This window comes from Thalassophryne amazonica, chromosome 14 (assembly GCF_902500255.1).
Source record: "Thalassophryne amazonica chromosome 14, fThaAma1.1, whole genome shotgun sequence".
In the NCBI taxonomy this organism is placed as follows: Eukaryota; Metazoa; Chordata; class Actinopteri; order Batrachoidiformes; family Batrachoididae; genus Thalassophryne; species Thalassophryne amazonica.
Window position 1 is genome coordinate 34,528,495 of NC_047116.1, and position 18,033 is coordinate 34,546,527.

The 18,033-nt window shown below is 43.4% G+C and overlaps 1 protein-coding gene across 1 annotated transcript in view; it reads left to right on the forward strand.

Moving 5' to 3' along the window:
* Positions 1-1,360: 1,360 nt before the first annotated feature.
* Positions 1,361-18,033, forward strand: part of prpf40a (PRP40 pre-mRNA processing factor 40 homolog A) — a 38,520-nt gene continuing 21,847 nt past the window's right edge. The window contains 8 exon segments of the mRNA XM_034186319.1: positions 1,361-1,384; positions 1,386-1,505; positions 9,681-9,764; positions 10,330-10,348; positions 10,432-10,451; positions 10,599-10,637; positions 10,750-10,860; positions 16,680-16,800. Of these exon segments, the coding sequence (XP_034042210.1) occupies positions 1,361-1,384; positions 1,386-1,505; positions 9,681-9,764; positions 10,330-10,348; positions 10,432-10,451; positions 10,599-10,637; positions 10,750-10,860; positions 16,680-16,800 (538 nt within the window).

Below are 18,033 nucleotides of genomic sequence, written 5' to 3' on the forward strand. Positions count from 1 at the left end.
TTGTTCAATATTGTCTTGACACATAAATGTTGTCTATTAGTCAACAAACCAGCAGACAGTGTAATACATTTCCTCATTAGAATGGATCTGGTCAGGGTATATCATGGTTTGGACGCACAGGACATATAGGAGAACTCTGGCTACCCAGCATGGCATCATCTGGAGTTTAAGCACATTAAAAAGGATGCTGAGGGCGAAGCGTCTCCCCGTCATGAGGATGACAATTTAGGTCATATTATGGAGTTCATTTTGAAAGGAAGGAAAACGTGCGCACGTTTTATTAATTCGAGGGCTCAATTAAAGGCAAACTTGTGCACAAATTATCATGGCCAGAAAAAAATATCACTTTAAGTGACCTCTCCCGGTTCCGTAATTTTTTTTTTCTTTTCAATTTTTTTTTTTTTTCCCATGTGTGCGCCGCTGGCGACGTTTGTCAACTTTCCACAACAAATAGGGCACAGCAACTCGCTCCTTGTGTGAGAGTCATAAAACGCAGGGAAGATGAGACAACACACTGGAAATTGTTTTTTTCCTTATTTATTCTTTATTGGTTCATTCTACTGGTGCTTATAGTCGATAAAACTTGGATAAAATCACTTGCACAGTGCAAGTGCAGTATAAATTACGTGCACCGCTCGAATAATACGGACACAAACTAGCACATGCACAGTACTATTTCGTGCCGTGGTGTGTGTGTGTATATATATATATGTATATGTGTGTATATTTATATATATATATATATATACTATATACACACCATAAATGGCTTAATTTGTGCTATGATTTGATTGCATTTATTCTGCAATAAAATTACATAAGAATACATAAAAATACTGGTGAGTATAACACAAGAAAGTTTTCCAATATGGACGCTTATTTACATTGTGGTCAGTATGATCAGATACATAAATGCTTAAATCATTTTTACATTAAGGTGCATTGTAATCTTGTTATGAAGTGGAACATACAGTACATACAGTAGAATTGATAATACAGTTTATGGAAAAAAGTGGATTGAAGCAAAAGAGCAAAATTCAGTGAACATTTTGCAAAATAATCTTCATTTGCTGTTTTTGGTGCTTTGACTTCTTTACAATGTGGTCGTTTGTTGCTAACAGTCTTCGTCGGAGACCAATAATGGCCCGAGCCAAGCGTCGCCTTATGCAGCTGTTCCACCCTCAGGGATCCCTCCTCCATTTGTAAGTCATCACCAAAAATGTTTGTTAAATTAGACTTTGCTATGTTTCAATGGCTTGGGCTCGTGCGAGTAGTGAACATTCTTCATATAAATGGACTTTGTTAATATTTTATGTAGAGGACTGCATTCTATTCTCTTCCTCATTATTCTTATTTGCAGATGGGACCACCAGGAATGCCCCCTCCATTTCCCTCCGATGGGAATGCCCCCTATGGGGCAGAGACCGCCCAGCATGACTCCTATGCCTCCTGCTATGATTCCCCCTGGTATGATGCCACCAATGGGGGCTCCTCCACTGGGTCAGGTGGGTTTATTAATAGGTATCTACTTTTTTTTTAAACAGAGATCTTGCTGTGGCTACCTTTAAGATGATATCTCATTTTGCCTTCACTTGTTTACACTGAACTGAACTGAATAATGGTGGTCATAATGCTGCCACCGTGTGTGATTTGTAGATGGCATGCTTGGATTCCGGGTAACAGACATGGTGTGGGCGGGCACTGACATCATCTAGTGTGATTTGGAACATGTGCTTGTACATACAACCCAATTCCAATGAAGTTGGGATGTTGTGTAAAATGTAAATAAAACAGAATACAATGATTTGCAAATCCTCTTCAACCTATATTCAATTGAATACACCACAAACCTAAAGATATTTACCCCCAATCTCAATTCTCTTTTGTACCCCTTCCCTTGGCACTACCCCTTTAAAACAAGGGGTAAGGCGAAGGGGTATGCTTCTAGCCCTATGAATTGAGACACCCCTCCGCCTTAGGAGAAAAAAAACTGCCGTCAAACTGCCGTCTTCACTGTTTAACATGGCAACCGAAATGCAACCTGTTGCAGTAGCAGCAGTTTGCTCTTTTTATTTTCTCACCTTTCTGCGTAAATGCAAAGAAATAGAAGTCGCAGATTTCTTCAATGCATCGCAACCATGTCATGTTAATTAATTTAATTAATTTGTAATTTATAATGATAATAAATATTTTTAATTAATTAATTAGTAATTGATTAATGTTAATAATACTAATAATACTTAACCAATAATAGTAATAATTAATATTGTTTGATTAACCATTAATTTATTGATTAGTAATTAATTAATTAGTAATTAAAATAATTTATATAGTGCCAAATCATGACTAATCGCCTCAAGGCGCTTCACAAACATCATTTAAAAGCAGAATAAAATGAAATAAGATTAAAACACAATAAAAAAAATTAAAACATAAGTAAAAGAAGTAAAATAATAAAAAGAATTAAAAAAAACAATCATATAAAATACTAATAAAACAGGAAAATAGTTTATTTAAAATAATTAAACACTTGAAATATATCAGTCTGTGTGCAATGAATGTATACAAGTTTCACTTTTTGAATGGAATTACTGAAATAAATCAACTGTATGTATGTTATGGGCTGCATCTAGTTCTGTTAACCTTATATTTCTTTTTCAAATTCTCGCATTTTTGCATCCAGCCTATTCCTTTAGAAATTTCCTTGACAAATAATATCACTCTATTAGTACGTCATGTTATGTGTTACACATATACGAGGTCTGTTCGAAAACTATCCGACCTTTTATTTTTTGCAAAAACTATATGGATTTGAATCGTGTGCTTGCATCAGCCAAGCTTAAACCTTCGTGCGCATGCGTGAGTTTTTTCCCGCCTGTCGGTTGCGTCATTCACCTGTGAGCACTGGTCCACCCCCTCGTCGGATTTTTATTGTGAGGAAAATGTCTGAACGATTTGGAGCTTTGCTGCATCAAATTTTTCCAGAAACTGTGAGAGACAGCCAGGTGGAAACCATTCGGAAGATTCAGACGGCTTTCAGAGATGATTCTATGGGGATCACACAGATTAAGGAGTGTTACAACCGGTTTAAAGACGGCGTACAATGGCGGAGGGCGCGCCGTGCTCCGAGCGGCGATTGACAGGCTGAAACGACCAGATCATTTCCAAACTGAACGCTGTGTTGATCCGGGACGTCGTCTGACTACTACAGAAATGGCAGAAGAGGTGGACATGATTCAAATCCATATAGTTTTTGCAAAAAATAAAAAGGTCGGATAGTTTTCTAACAGACCTCGTACATGTGTGTGTATATATTTTCCAACATTGATGAAACTTCTCATTTTCTACCTCATTTTCTTATTAGGAGACGAGTATTCTCAGGGCTCCCTGTTTGTTTATAAAATACACACACGTTACAGACCTTGAAATCCAACAGCAGGGATTGATATTATCCAAAGATTTATGAACATACAAATTAACATGCTTATCCTTTATCATGATTTTCTCCATTGTGAGATACAAAAGTGTCTTATCATAGCGTTTGTGTGTATATGCATTATAACGCCTCAGCGCACGAGCGACGTTATGATATTCTTCAGAACGACAATATACGCAACATGCATCCAGCAGCATACACGTTGCTGTCATAGACAACTGCCTGTAAAGTTTTTTTGGCAAGTTAGAACTTTCTAAACAGCGTAATTTGTAATGAAAGCCGTTTCACTTGTGCGGCTCTTTCGGTGCCATGTTTGTTTTTTCGGAGACAGCAGTAAGCTCCTCCTACCCCTCCAAACGGAGTGTGCATCCAGATTCACTCCAAACGGACGGGTTTGTAGCCCTCCGCCTTCTCCTTCGCTTCGCTCCAAAAACAGAATTGAGACACCCCTCTGTCTCTTGTGCCCGCGCAAAACGGAGGGGAAGGGCCAAGGGGGAGAATTGAGATTCAGCCCAAATGTTCAAACTGATAAACCTTATTGTTTTTGTCCAAATATTTGCTTATTTTGAAATGGTTGTCTGCAGCATGTTTCAAAAAAGCTGGGACTGTGGTATGTTTACCACTGTGTTACATCACCTTTCCTTCTAACGACACTCAATAAGCATTTGGGAACTGAGGACACAAATTGTTGGAGTTTTGTAGGTGGAATTCTTTCCCATTCCTGCTTGATGTACGACTTCAATTGTTCAACAGTCCGGGGTCTCTGTTGTCGTACTTTGTGCTTCATAATGCGCCACACATTTTCATTGGCCAACGGGTCTAGACTGCAGGCAGGCCAGTCTAGTACCCACACTATTTTACTACGAAGCCACGCTGTTGTAACACGTGCAGAATGTGGCTTGGCATTGTCTTGCTGAAATAAGCAGGGACGGCCCTGAAAAAGGCGTTGCTTGGATGGCAGCATGTGTTCCTCCAAAATCTAGACGTACCTTTCAGCATTGATGGTGCCATTACAGATGTGCATATTGACCATGCCATTGGCATTAACACACCCCCATACCATCACAGATGCTGGCTTTTGAACTTTGCGCTGGTAACAGTCTGGATGGTCTTTTTCCTCTTTTGTCCGGAGGACATGACATCCATGATTTCCAAAAACAATTTTTAAATGTGGACTCATCAGACCACAGCACACTTTTCCACTTTGCGTCTGTCCATTTCAAATGAGCTCAAGCCCAGAGAAGACGTGTTGATGTATGGCTTTCGCTTTGCATGGTAGAGTTTTAACTTGTACTTGTAGATGAAGCAACGAAATGTGTTAACTGACAATGGTTTTCTGAGTGTTCCTGAGCCCACACAGTAAATCCTTTGCACAATGATGTCAGTTTTTAATGCAGTGCTGCCTGAGGGATCGAAGGTCACAGGCATTCAGTGTTGGTTTTCGGCCTTGCGTTCTCCAGATTCTTTAAATCTTCTGATTATATTATGGACTGTAGATGATGGAATCCCTAAATTCCTTGCAATTGAACGTTGAGAAACATTGTTCGTAAACTATTGGACTATTTTTTTTCGCACAATTGTTCACAAAGTGGTGATCCTCGCCCCATCTTTGCTTGTGAACAGCTGAGCCTTTTGGGGATGCTCCTTTACGAGGTCTATTAGATAATAAAATGACACTTTACTTTTATTTTTTTTAACTATATGGATTTGAATGACGTGCGATTACACCAATCATGCTTGAACCCTCGTGCGCATGCGTGAGTTTTTTCACGCGTGTCGGTGACGTCATTTCCCTGTAGGCAGGCCTTGAGTGAGATGTGTTCCCAGCCCTCTCGGCTGAATTCCTTTGTTTCACACGCTGCTCGAGATGGCGCGCGTTACTTATCAAAATGTTTTCTGGACCTGTGAGGAATATCCGAGTGGGACACTATTCGAGAAATTAAACTGGTTTTCGGTGAAAAGTTTAACGGCTGATGAGAGATTATGGGGTGTTTCTGTCGGTGTAAGGACTTCCCACGGACGGGACGCCCCGCAGCGCTTCCAGGCACTGTCGTCGGCCTGTTTCACCTGAAAACATCCTAATTTAAGGCTTAATTCACCCAGGACGTCGTGAGAGAACAGAGAAGATTCAGAAGAGGCCGGCATGAGGACTTTATGCGGACATTCCACTGTTTAAGGACATTTTTTAATGAAAGACGTGCGCGCAAATTCGCCGAGTCGTTTCCGTGACGACTCGGCGAATCTTTGTGCGCCGCGACAGGAAAAACACCTCCGTGTTGAAAACCATTTGTAAAATTCAGGCAGCTTTTGATGGCTTTCAACAAGTGAGTAACTGAGAAATTGTTTAACAGCTTGGGCATGTTCCAACTTGCCCGTTAAGGTTTCCAACGGAGGTGTTTTTCCTGTTGCGACCCCCGTGGTCGGGTCCGGCCCGACATGAGACTCTGCCCGCACGTTCTTTCATTACAAAATGTCCGTTAACAATGGAATGTCCGAATAAACTCCTCATGCCGGCGTTAAAATGTATAAAAATATCATTTCTCATTACAGTATGGAACATTAAGTTTCCTGATTTTATACTATTACTTTTGGATTGTGCACTGTTATTTATTTTGTTGTAATGAGAAATTTAAGTTCACTCTTTAATTTCAAATGTCTGTGTTTTGGCTCTTGTTGTGTTTGTTGTGATGAGTATAATTTTCGAAGGTAAAGGGGGTAGGTGTATATAAGCTTTTGCTTCAACCTACACCCTTTCCGTTACATAGACTTACTGAGAAACCAGGTTTTTTTGTACCGAATAAACTTATTCATTCATTCATTCATTCATTCAAGTTTTTTTGGTTTCTTCCTTTTTCTTCTGGGTCACCACAGCAGATCTGATATGGATTTGCATGTTGATTTGGTACAAGTTCTACACCAGATGCCTTTCCTGGCACAACTCAACATTACATTACATTCAACCAGTCTATGCACCCCCCCCCACACACACACACCCTCTCCCTCACTGCAGACATCTCTCCTTCCCTCAAACACCTCCTCCCAGACATCACAGCAGCAGCCCGTCCTCCTCCTCTTCCCCCACATCAACACAACCTCCTGTATACATCACTGTGGACCAGGTCAAGGACAACTGAGGAAGCTTCATCCCAGGAAAGAGGCAGGCCCAGACAAGGTGGCTGGATTGACGTTGGAGCGGCAATTCCTCAAACCCCAGATGCAATACACCCAGGACTGTCTGCAGTTTGCATATCAGGTAGGTGTTGGTGTGGAGAGTGCCTTCAACACCATCCAGCCCCTTGTGCTTCGGGACAAACTGAACAGGATGCGACTGGGCCCCTGCCTGGTCACTTAGATCTCCAGCTATCTCACCGACAGACCGCAGTATGTCAGGCTGAGGGACACCACATCTGACACTGAACAGCAGCACCGGAGCACCCCAGGGCACGGTGCTGGCCCCTCTTCTCTTCAACCTGTACACTTGGGACCTCTGCTACAACTTTGAGCTGTGTCACATCCAGAAGTTTGCAGATGACACAGCCATTATTGGATATATCAGGGATGACAGAGAGGAGGAGTACAGGAGCCTAGTGAGGGAGTTTGCTGCCTGGAACCACAAAAGCCATCTACAGCTCAACACCTTGAAGACAAAGTTGCTGGTCATTGACTTTGGGAAGTCCAGACAAAGACCGTGACCAGTTCTGATCAAGGGAGGTGAGGTGGAGGCTGTGGATTCTTAATAGTACCTCACGTCTGGCTGGACAGCAGACTGGACTGGACAACCCACACCAATCACCTGTACAAGAAAGGACAGAGCAGGCTATACTTTCTGAGGAGGCTGCAGTCATTTAACATCTGCAGGAAATGTGGATGTTCTACCAGTCCGTAGTAGCCAGCATCGTCTTCTACACCATGGTGTGCATGGAGATCAGCATATCCCAGAAGGACACATCCAGCCTGGACAAACTGATCAGGTGGGCTGTCTCTGTGGTTGGCATGAAGCTGGATTCTCTGGTGACTGTAGCAGAGAAGAGAACACTGGACAAACCGCTGGACATTATGGAAGATGCCAGTCACCCTCTGCACGCCGTCATTAGCAACCAGAGGAGCCCCTTCAGCCACAGACTGCTCCTTCCCAAGTGCAGGACCAACAGACTGAAAAACTCCTTTGTCCCTCAGGCCATCAGACTGTACAACTCCTCACTCGGGGGGAGGACACGTAACAGGAAGACGGAGGACAGGCAGCAGAGGAACAGTAGTAGCCAGTAAACCAGTAGCAGTCAGTATGTCTAGTATTTATATTTACAAATTGGTTTTTGTACTTTCACTTTTGATGCTCTGCTTCTTACCCTGTGTGCTGCTATACAATGCTGCTGGAACCTCAGTTTCCCTGAGGGAGTCTTCCCATGGAATTAATGAAGTTCTAGCTAATCTAATTGAATCTATTGCATGGAGAATGGGAAGGGTTGGTCTTGAACTGGACTTCTGCATTGGAAACAAGTGCACTAACCACTTGGCCACCATGCTGCACGCAATTCTTAGATATTGTTGGCTGCAAAATAAATAAATAAAATAATATAGCAACATTGACCACTATACTGATCCCATGTTGGTTGATCAGTATAGCTAGATAGCTTCAGCCTTGACCTTTTTCATTCAACTACATGGGTTTTTTTTTCAGTATATTCATTATGGTTTTTTTTTATCCATTCATTTCTTTTCTTTTATTGCATGAGTTTGCTATTGAAATAAATAAATAAATCAGAGACCACCTCTGAGTAAACCATAAACAGGCATTTGGTTGTTATTGTTATTAGTCTGTTGGCAGTGGATAAGGAGCTCCAAGACTTTGCTCTCTGTTTCGGTTCCTATAGGCATGTGCAGGTTACGCACACAATGCTTCATCAGGTTCAGTACCCCTTTCCTACATTCCTGTTCTCCCTTTTACACTGACGTAGACTTACACTGACGGTTCATACTCCCTCTACGACCAAGCTTCCCAACAATGCTGTTTATATTTTATACAGAACAACAAGATGGAATAATTCTGGAACATTTCCTGCCTTGAACATGCTTTGTAAAAGGGGCTTACATTTACTCTATATCTTAACATTAATAAATCAAGTTATAAATCATATTATACTCTGGCAATTAACTATTCAGTTAACTGAATGGTTTTCAGCGCTTTGTTTCATATCTTTGTCACCCAATACGACACTTCCTTTATTGTGAGTCAGACACTTCCCACCAAGGTGGACAAGTGTTTTTATTGTCACTGTAAATTTAGGCATATTTATTACTGAAATTACATTAACTGATATTGAGAATAAACCTTGAAAGTTCAAGAGAAAATGTTTCTTTGTAATGTTTCTCAACAGTGTAACAGTGACATTGTGGGATAAACTACAGACTGGAGTCTTTGATATTGATGACAGATAGATTAACCTGTGACAGCAGTCTCAAGAGGTGCTTTCAGCAGCAACAGTCGCTTCAAGGACAGCTACAGGGATCAGAAATAGATATGCATTTACGTCATTAAAGTAATCTGTACTTGGACAGTGTTGGATTAGTTACTGATTTCAAAGACAAATTATTTTCAGAATAGGAATTTCTGTTGTAAGATGCAAACAAGGTGAATTACTAAAATTCCAAATTGTCCAAATTGTTAGCTTTTGTGTAATAGCTGCATCTCCCTAAAGGATATCAGAAATAGATGTTAATGATAAATGAATGATTCTGAGTGAAGGGATTTAGTGTATCACACTATTAAAAACTAACAAAAAAAAATCCTTCACGACTGTTATCAATATACAGTAAAATGAACTAAACCCGGTCGATATTTTCTGTTGATTGAAGAGTGGTGGTATAGATTTTTTTGTATTTAACCAAATACTCGGAGTAGTACAATATTGGGCCTCATTTAGCCAGCATGTGTGCTCCTGTCATCTATATATAAAGGTGTGATGAGGAGGGTGTTTGACTTGACAGCAACATGAGTCTGAAAGGTTGGATAGCAGCTGCAGTTTGGTGTGATGCTGCTTCACAGATCACAAGCTGTGACATCTTACCTTTAAACAGGCATGGCAGACTCACTCTCATTCTCTCAGCCCTCCCCATCTGCCCCCATCTCCAACAGCCTTTCCACTCACACACCAACACCCTGTCTCACACTGTTTCTTAATACATCATCCTGCACTGGGTGGTATGGAAACGCCACATGAATATTTCATGATGCTTCTTTTTTTAGATGCCAGGCATGATGCCACCCATGATGCCAGGGATGATGATGCCGCCTCGCATTGCAGCTGCATCTGTACAGCCAACAGGACCGGTAACTCGCCTCATATTTTCCTCATTACTGTTTTGACACCAAGTAATAATGTGATCAGATAGCTGTCAGATGAAGATGTTGTATGGCTAGATAAGCTCTTTTTTGTACAGCTTTTTTTTTCCTCACAAATTGAAACGGCTAAAAATATTAGTTTTGAATTAGAATGCTGACACTGTCAAGGGCTATATGCGTAATTAGTATAAGCCTATGGGGCAAGTTAAAAACCTGAAAGCAAGCCTTTTATAAGTGGAAGAAAGAAAACCTTATCAACAATTGATGTATATGAAATGAGCAATCCAAGGTTTCTGACATCCACCAATCTGGATCTGGAACACCTCCAAAATTCAGTTGTCTTCCATGCCCAAATATCTATCTGTGGTGCGCATTTGGTGAGAATCCGTAAAGTAGTGTTGACGTTTTATAATTAGAAAACCTTCAACAAGTAGGATGTTGTGAAAGATGAGTGTGTATTCCTCGCTGAAGTCATCGGTATGTGGTGCTAAAGGCTCTTATGCAGATTTTGAGGTATGAAAAAAAAAATCTAATAAGATTGTCTTTTTCACAGCCTGGTGTTGATCCAACAGGTGAGATCATAAATTACAGCTTGACAAATTACATTCTTGTTAATTGAAGAGTGATTTATATTAATACTTGTTTATCTTCACAGCTGCTGCACCTGGAACAGCTGTAAGAATTTCCTCATATTTCTTTACATACATAATTGGATGTTTCTAATTTAGATTTTGCATGGTTTTTATTAGCTGCAGTGTTTTGTCTCCTGTCTTCTCAGTAACTGAAGCATGTCAGTCTTATCATTTGTTGTCTTGTTTGCAGAGTACTTCAAATGGATCTCCACAAGAAGAACAAAAAAAGGTGGGGAGAGGTGTATATTTAAAGACTTGAAAATATATACTAGAAATGTAAGGATACTATCAAATGTTTGAACATTGATAAAGATGATTGCTATTTGTCTCTTCTGCCCCAGAAATCCTTGTGGACAGAGCACAAATCACTGGATGGAAAGACCTATTATTACAATACAGAGACCAAGCAGTCCACGTGGGAGAAACCAGATGAGCTGAAATCTCCTGCTGAAGTACAAACCTTTATTTATACATATACAGTCGGGCAAAAAAGTATTTAGTCAGTCTCTGATTGTGCAAGTTCTCTGACTTAGAAAGATGAGAGAGGTCTGTAATTTTCATCATACGTACACTTCAACTATGAGACACAAAATGAGGGGAAAAAAATCCAGGAAATCAAATTGTAGGATTTTTAGAATCAGAAGAAGTTTATTGCCATTGCCAGTGAACAGGATTCACAGACTAGGAATTTGCTTCGGTACAATGGTGCAACATTAAGAAGAGATAAAATGCTAAGATAAAATATAACATATGTGTCAAAATAAGATAAAATATAAGATAAAAAAGAAATATCAAAGGCTGTGTGCAACAGAAAAACAGAGAAACAGAAAAAACAGTGCAGTGAGAGGAGTGCAATTAAAAACCAAAGTACATTGTCTAAAGTGACCCGTGATAAAATTATAAAGTGACAGAGTTAAGCTTAAGGTGACTGAGTTATGAGGTGTTCATGAGTCTAACGGCAGAGGGGAAGAAACTGTTCTTATGGCGGGAGGTTCTGGTCCGAATGGACCGTAGCCTCCTGCCCGAGGGGAGTGGTTTGAACAGACCGTGTGCAGGGTGAGAAGGGTCAGCTGTGATCCGACCTGCTCGGCCCAGAGTCCTGGAGACGTGCAGGTCGTGGAGAGATGGAAGGCTACAGCCGATCACCTTCTCAGCAGAGGCCACAATGCGCTGCAGTCTGTGTCTGTCCCTGACTGTGGCCCCGGCGTACCACACCGTGATGGAGGAGCAGAGGATGGACTAGATGATGGCCGTGTAGAACTGCACCATCAGCTGGACAGGCAGCTTGGCCTTCTTCAGCTGCCACAGGAAGTACATCCTCTGCTGGGTCTTCTTGATGAGGAAGCTGATGGTTGACTCCCACTTGAGGTCCTGGGTGATGGTGGTGCCAAGGAAGCGGTGACAGACCACAGTGGTGATGGGGCTGTTGGTGAGGGCGAGGGAGGGCGGGGGGGGCTGTGGCTTTCCTGAAGTCCACGATCATCTCCACTGTTTTCTGGGCGTTGAGCTCCAAGTTGTTGCTGCTGCACCAGGTCACCAGCCGGTCCACCTCCCTCCTGTAGGCAAACTCATCCCCATCCGAAATGAGTCCGATGATGGTGGTGTCGTCCGCAAGCTTGATGAGCTTTACAGAGTCGTGGCTGGAGGTGCAGCAGTTAGTGTAGAGGGAGAAGAGCAGAGGGGAAAGGACACAGCCCTGTGGAGATCCTGTGCTGAGAGCCCGAGTGTTCGAGACATTTTTTCCCAGCCTCACACGCTGACTCCGGTCCGTCAGGAAGTCTGTGATCCACCTGCAGGTGGAGTTGGGTACGTGGAGCAGAGAAAGCTTGTCCTGGTGCAAAGCTGGAAGGATGGTGTTGAATGCAGAGCTGAAGTCCACAAACAGGATCCTAGCGTAGGTTCCTGGGGAGTCCAGGTGCTGCAGGATGGAGTGCAGGGCCAGGTTTATGGAGTCATCTACAGACCTGTTGGCTCTGTAGGCAAACTGCAGGGGGTCCAGGAGGGGGTCGGTGATGGACTTCAGGTGGGATAAAACCAGGCGTTCGAAGGTCTTCATGGCTACAGACGTGAGAGCCACAGGCCTGTAGTCATTAAGTCCAGTGACGCGTGGTTTCTTGGGGACTGGAACTATGATTGAGGACTTGAAACAGACTGGAACATGGCATGACTCCAGGGAGGTGTTGAAGATCCCCTTGAAGACTGGGGCCAGCTCATCAGCGCAGTGTCTCAGGGTGGCAGGAGAGACACAGTCTGGGCCCGGGGCCTTACGTGGATTCAGCCTTTTGAAATGTCTCCTCACGTCCTCCTCTTGGACCGAGAGGGCAACAGGGGGAATGGGGAGGGCAGCAGTGAGGGGGGGGTCCAGAGTGTTTGAATATCCAGTTGTGTGGGGGGTGGGGAGGTGTGAGTCCTTGTCTTCAAAGCGTGAATAGAAGACATTCAGGTCGTTGGCCAGCTTGAGGTCGTCAATAGAACGAGGTGCTTTGGGCTTGTAGTTGGTGATCTCTTTCAACCCCCTCCACACAGAGGCCGAGTCGTTGGCAGAGAACCTTTGCTGCAGACGTGAACTGTACATGGATTTAGCCTTTGCCACCTCCTTGCTAAATCTGTACTTTGCACCTCTATAGCTGTCTCTGTCTCCTTCTCTGAAAGCCACCTCTTTCTGCTGACGGAGCTGCTGGAGTTTAGGTGTGAACCAGGGCTTGTCATTGTTATATCTCACCCTGGTACGCTGTGGGATGATGCTGTCTTCACAGAAATGAATATATGATGTCACAGTGTCCGTGTAGTCATCTAGACTGTCTGTTGAAGCCTCAAACATATCCCAATCCGTGGTGGCCAAGCACGCGCGTAGCTCCTCTACAGCTTCATTGGTCCACACTTTAGACGTCCTTACAACAGGTTTAGAGTTTAAGTCTCTGTCTGTACGTGGGGATCAAGTGGACCATCATCACGTGATCTGAGAGTCCCAAAGCTGCACGGGCCACCGCACGGTAGGCGCCGCTCACTGTCGTGTAACAATGATCTAACGTGCTCCCTTCTCTGGTCGGGCACTTAACAAACTGTTTGTATTTTGGTAATTCCTGACTGAGATTCCCTTTGTTAAAATCACCGAGAATTATAACAAGAGAGTCCGGAAAGTCTCTCTCCACGCTCATAATCTGATCCGCGAGCACGCGCTCGGCCTCGTGCACGTCCGCGCTCGGTGGAATATACACAGAGCATGTATGAAAGAGTTAAACTCACGTGGAGAGTAGAACGGTCTGCAGTTTATGAGGAGATATTCCAGAGAGGGACAGCAGTGTTGGGAGATCACAGTCACATCGGAGCACCAGGCGTTGTTGATATAGAAGCAGAGTCCTCCCCCTCTAGTTTTTCCACCAGAGAGTGCTCGGTCTCTGTCTGCACGGAGGAGTTGGAATCCCTCTAGTTGGAGCACGCAGTCCGGTGTCTGTGCATTTAACCACGTCTCCGTGAAGCACAGTACACAAGATGAGGAGAAATCTCTATTCTTCTTCATCAGCAGTGCCAGCTCATCCATCTTGTTGTGGAGTGAGCGGACGTTGGAGAGAAATATCCCAGGTAGGGGCGTGCGCGTGCCCCTTCGTCTGAGGCACACGAGAGCTCCAGCTCATTTTCCTCTCCGCCGTCGTCTCACTTTTTTGGCCAAAAAGTGAACCAGTTCAGCTGCAGGCACTAAAAAAACTGGCGTAATGTCCGTGGGTGTTGATGATTTGTTGTTTAAAAGCTCCTCGCGGGTGTAGGGACACGATGACACATGATTCACGCACAAAAACAGACAAAACAGGGAGCACCAGAATACCGTGGCGCCATCTTGGAAGGGAATTTGTTTGTAAATTATGGTGAAAAATAAGTATTTGGTCACCCACAAACAAGCAAGATTTGTGGCTCTCACAGACCTGTAACTTCTTCTTTATGAAGCTCTTCTGTCCTCCACCTGTTATCTGTATTAATGGCATCTGTTGGAACTCATTATCTGTATAAAAGACGCCTGTCCACAGCCTCAAACAGTCAGACTCCAAACTCAGCCATGGCCAAGACCAAAGAGCTGTTGAAGGACACCAGGAAGAAAATTGTAGATGTCCATCAGGCTGGGAAGAGTGAATCTACAATAGTCAAGCAGGTTGGTATGAATAATTTGAACTGTGGGAGCAACTGTAAGAAAATGGAAGACATACAAGACCATTGATAATCTCCCTCGATCTGGGGCTCCACGCAAGATCTCATCCCGTGGGGTTAAAATAGAACAGTGAGCAAAAATTCCAGAACTACACGGAAGGACCTGATGAAGGACCTGCAGAGAGCTGGGACCAAAGTAACAAAGGTTAAACACTACACAGAGAGGGACTCAAATCCTGCAGTGCCAGGCGTGTCCCCCTGCTTAAGCCAGTACATGTCCAGGCCCATCTGAAGTTTGCCAGAGAGCATATGGATGATCCAGAAGAGGATTGGAAGAATATCATGTGGTCACATGAAATCAAAATAGAACTTTTTGGTAAAAACTCAACTCATTGTGTTTGGAGGAAGAAGAATGCTGAGTTGCATGCCAAGAACACCATACCTACTGTGAAGCATGGGGGTGGAAACATGCTTTGGGCTTGTTTTTCTGCAACGGGGACTGGACGACTGATCTGTGTTATGGGAAGAATGAACATGGCCATGTAGCGTGAGATTTTATGCTAAAACCTCCATCCATCACTGAGAGCATTGAAGATGCAACGTGGCTGGGTCTTCCAGCATGACAGTGACCCCAAACACACTGCTCGTGCAACGAAGGAGTGGCTCTATAAAAAGCATTTCAAGGTCCTGGAGTGGCCGAGCCAGTCTCCAGACCTCAACCCATAGAAATTTTGTTAGTCCATGTTGCCCAGCGACAGCCCTAAAACATCACTGCTCTAGAGGAGATCTGCATGAAGGAATGAGCCAAAATACCAGCTTCAGTGTTTGCAAACCTGGTGAAGACGTTGGTGAAACGTTTGACCTCTGTCATTGCCAACAAAGATTATGTTACAAAGTATTGAGTTGAACATTTGTTATTGACCAAATACTTATTTTTCATCATAATTTACAAATAAATTCTTTAAAAATCCTACAATGTGATTTTCTGAATTTTTTTTCTCATTTTGTCTCTCATAGTTGAAGTGTACCTATAATGAAAATTACAGACCTCTCTCATCTTTCTAAGTAGGAGAACTTGCACAATCAGGGTGGGTGGGTGGGTGGGTGGGTGTGTGTGTGTGTGTGTGTGTGTGTGTGTGTGTGTATATATATATAGTGAAGTAATTCAGGGTTTGTTTGTTTTTTTTCATACATATTCATTTGCTTATTTAGTCTTACTACTCACCATAATTTGTAAGTTGTTTGAGGTTTTGTTTTTCAAGAACAGTGAACACTTCGATTAAGGGCTCCAACAACTAACTGATTAATTGATGAAAAAGAAATCATTCGTAACACATTTAACCACTGATTGTTTAGATTGCCGACATCAAAGGCAATATGTTACTGTCCAACATGTGAAAACCATTGTAGCAATGGCTCAAACCTGAACCCAGTGGGCCAGGTCACAATTCACACATTTGAAAAAGCCTAGACATGTAGACTGTAAAATACAGTGTATGAATAAACTGTATCCCTCCAGTTTGCTAACAGGATCACTCATAAACAATAAATGCTATAATCTTCTAGCTCACCAGATCAAAGGACCATGTAATGATGATGAACTGATTTGATGTTGGGTAATGTTGATGGACCAGAGCAATTTAATGCAAGTGATGTGCTTAGGTAGTATGTCGTTTATCTGCCTGCCACATGCAGGGCATGACTGGGCTTGTTGTGGGGAATGAGCTAATCACACATATGATGGGAATTAGGAGCACGTGTAGTTGAGGTTAAATGGCCACCAAGGTCACTCCTGCTTGTTTATTTGACTGTATCTTTCCATAGTCTATAGGGTTTGAATAGCTGTTTTTAATTCAACTGAATGGAGAAAAAAATTGACAGAAAAGGAGGGGGATCCCTCCTCCCACATCCAGTAGACCTTTTGTGTAAAATACCCTTTAAACTCACTTTAATAATCCACATTTTATTCTGCTTTCTTAGCATTGGTTGTGTTATTGTAATATTTACATCTGAATATATGGAACATTGGTGTCAAAATAATCACACTTGTGAGATGGTAATTTTTTTTCCATTCAGGTTAATTGCTTTAAAAATTGCTTAACATTTTTTTTCTTTTGTGTTTCCTTCTTAGCAAATGCTGTCCAAATGTCCTTGGAAGGAGTATAAGTCAGATACGGGAAAACCTTATTATTATAATTCCCAGACAAAGGAGTCCAGATGGACCAAACCAAAAGAGTTGGAGGATCTCGAAGGTAAAGTCCTGCTGGCTGCTATTTTCACAGTAGGCAGTGCTCGGCATTAACTCTTGTCCATTGTCTGGGAAGAGTTAAAAATATAGATATATTTTTATGTTTCTGATTGGACAAGAAAAGATTCTCATGCAGTTGTCCAATGCAACAAGTCATTTCTATGCCCTGTCAGTCTTAGTATCCATCCATCCATCCATTTTCTTCCGCTTATCCGAGGTCGGGTCGCGGGGGCAGCATCTCGAGCAAAGCCGTCCAGACGCCCGATCCGCGCACACCTCCCCCAGCTCCTCCAGGGGAAACCCGAGGCGTTCCCAAGACAGCTGAGAGACGTAGTCCCTCCAGCGTGTCCTGGGTCTTCCCCGGGGCCTCCTCCCGATGGGACGTGCCTGGAACACCTCTCCAGCGAGGCGTCCAGGGGGCATCCGGAAAAGATGCCTGAGCCACCTCAGTTGGTTCCTTTCGACGTGGAGGAGCAGCGGCTCGACTCCGAGCTCCTCCCGAGTGACTGAGCTCCTCACCCTATCTCTAAGGGTTCACCCAGCCACCCTGCGGAGGAAACTCATCTCGGCCACTTGTACTCGCGATCTTGTTCTTTTGGTCATGAGCCAAATCTCATGACCATTGGTGAGCGTCGGAACGTAGATCAATCGTTAAATTGGGAGCTTTGCCCCCCTGCTCAGCTCTCTCTTCACCACAACGGCCCATACAGCAACTGCATCACTGCAGACACTGCACCGATCCGTCTGTCGAACTCACGCTCCATCCGTCCCTCACTCGTGAACAAGATCCCGAGATACTTAAACTCCTCCACTTGAGGCAAGGACACCCCACTGACCTGACGAGGGCAAGGCACCTTTTTCCGGTTGAGAACCATGGCCTCAGATTTGGAGGTGCTGATCCTCATCCCGAACGCTTCACACTTGGCTGCAAACCGCCCCAGTGCACGCTGAAGGTCCTGGTTTGACGAAGCCAACAGGACCACGTCATCCACAAACATCAGAGATGAGATTCTGTGGTTCCCAAACCGGACCCCCTCTACACCCTGGCTGTGCCTAGGAATTCTGTCCATAAAGGTGATGAACAGAACCAGTGACAAAGGATAGCCCTGGCGGAGACCAACATGCACTGGAAACAGGTTTGATTTACTACCGGCAATGTGAACCAAGCTCCTGCTGCCGTCGTACAGGGACCGGATAGCCCTTAGCAAAGGACCCCGAACCCCGTACTCCTGGAGCA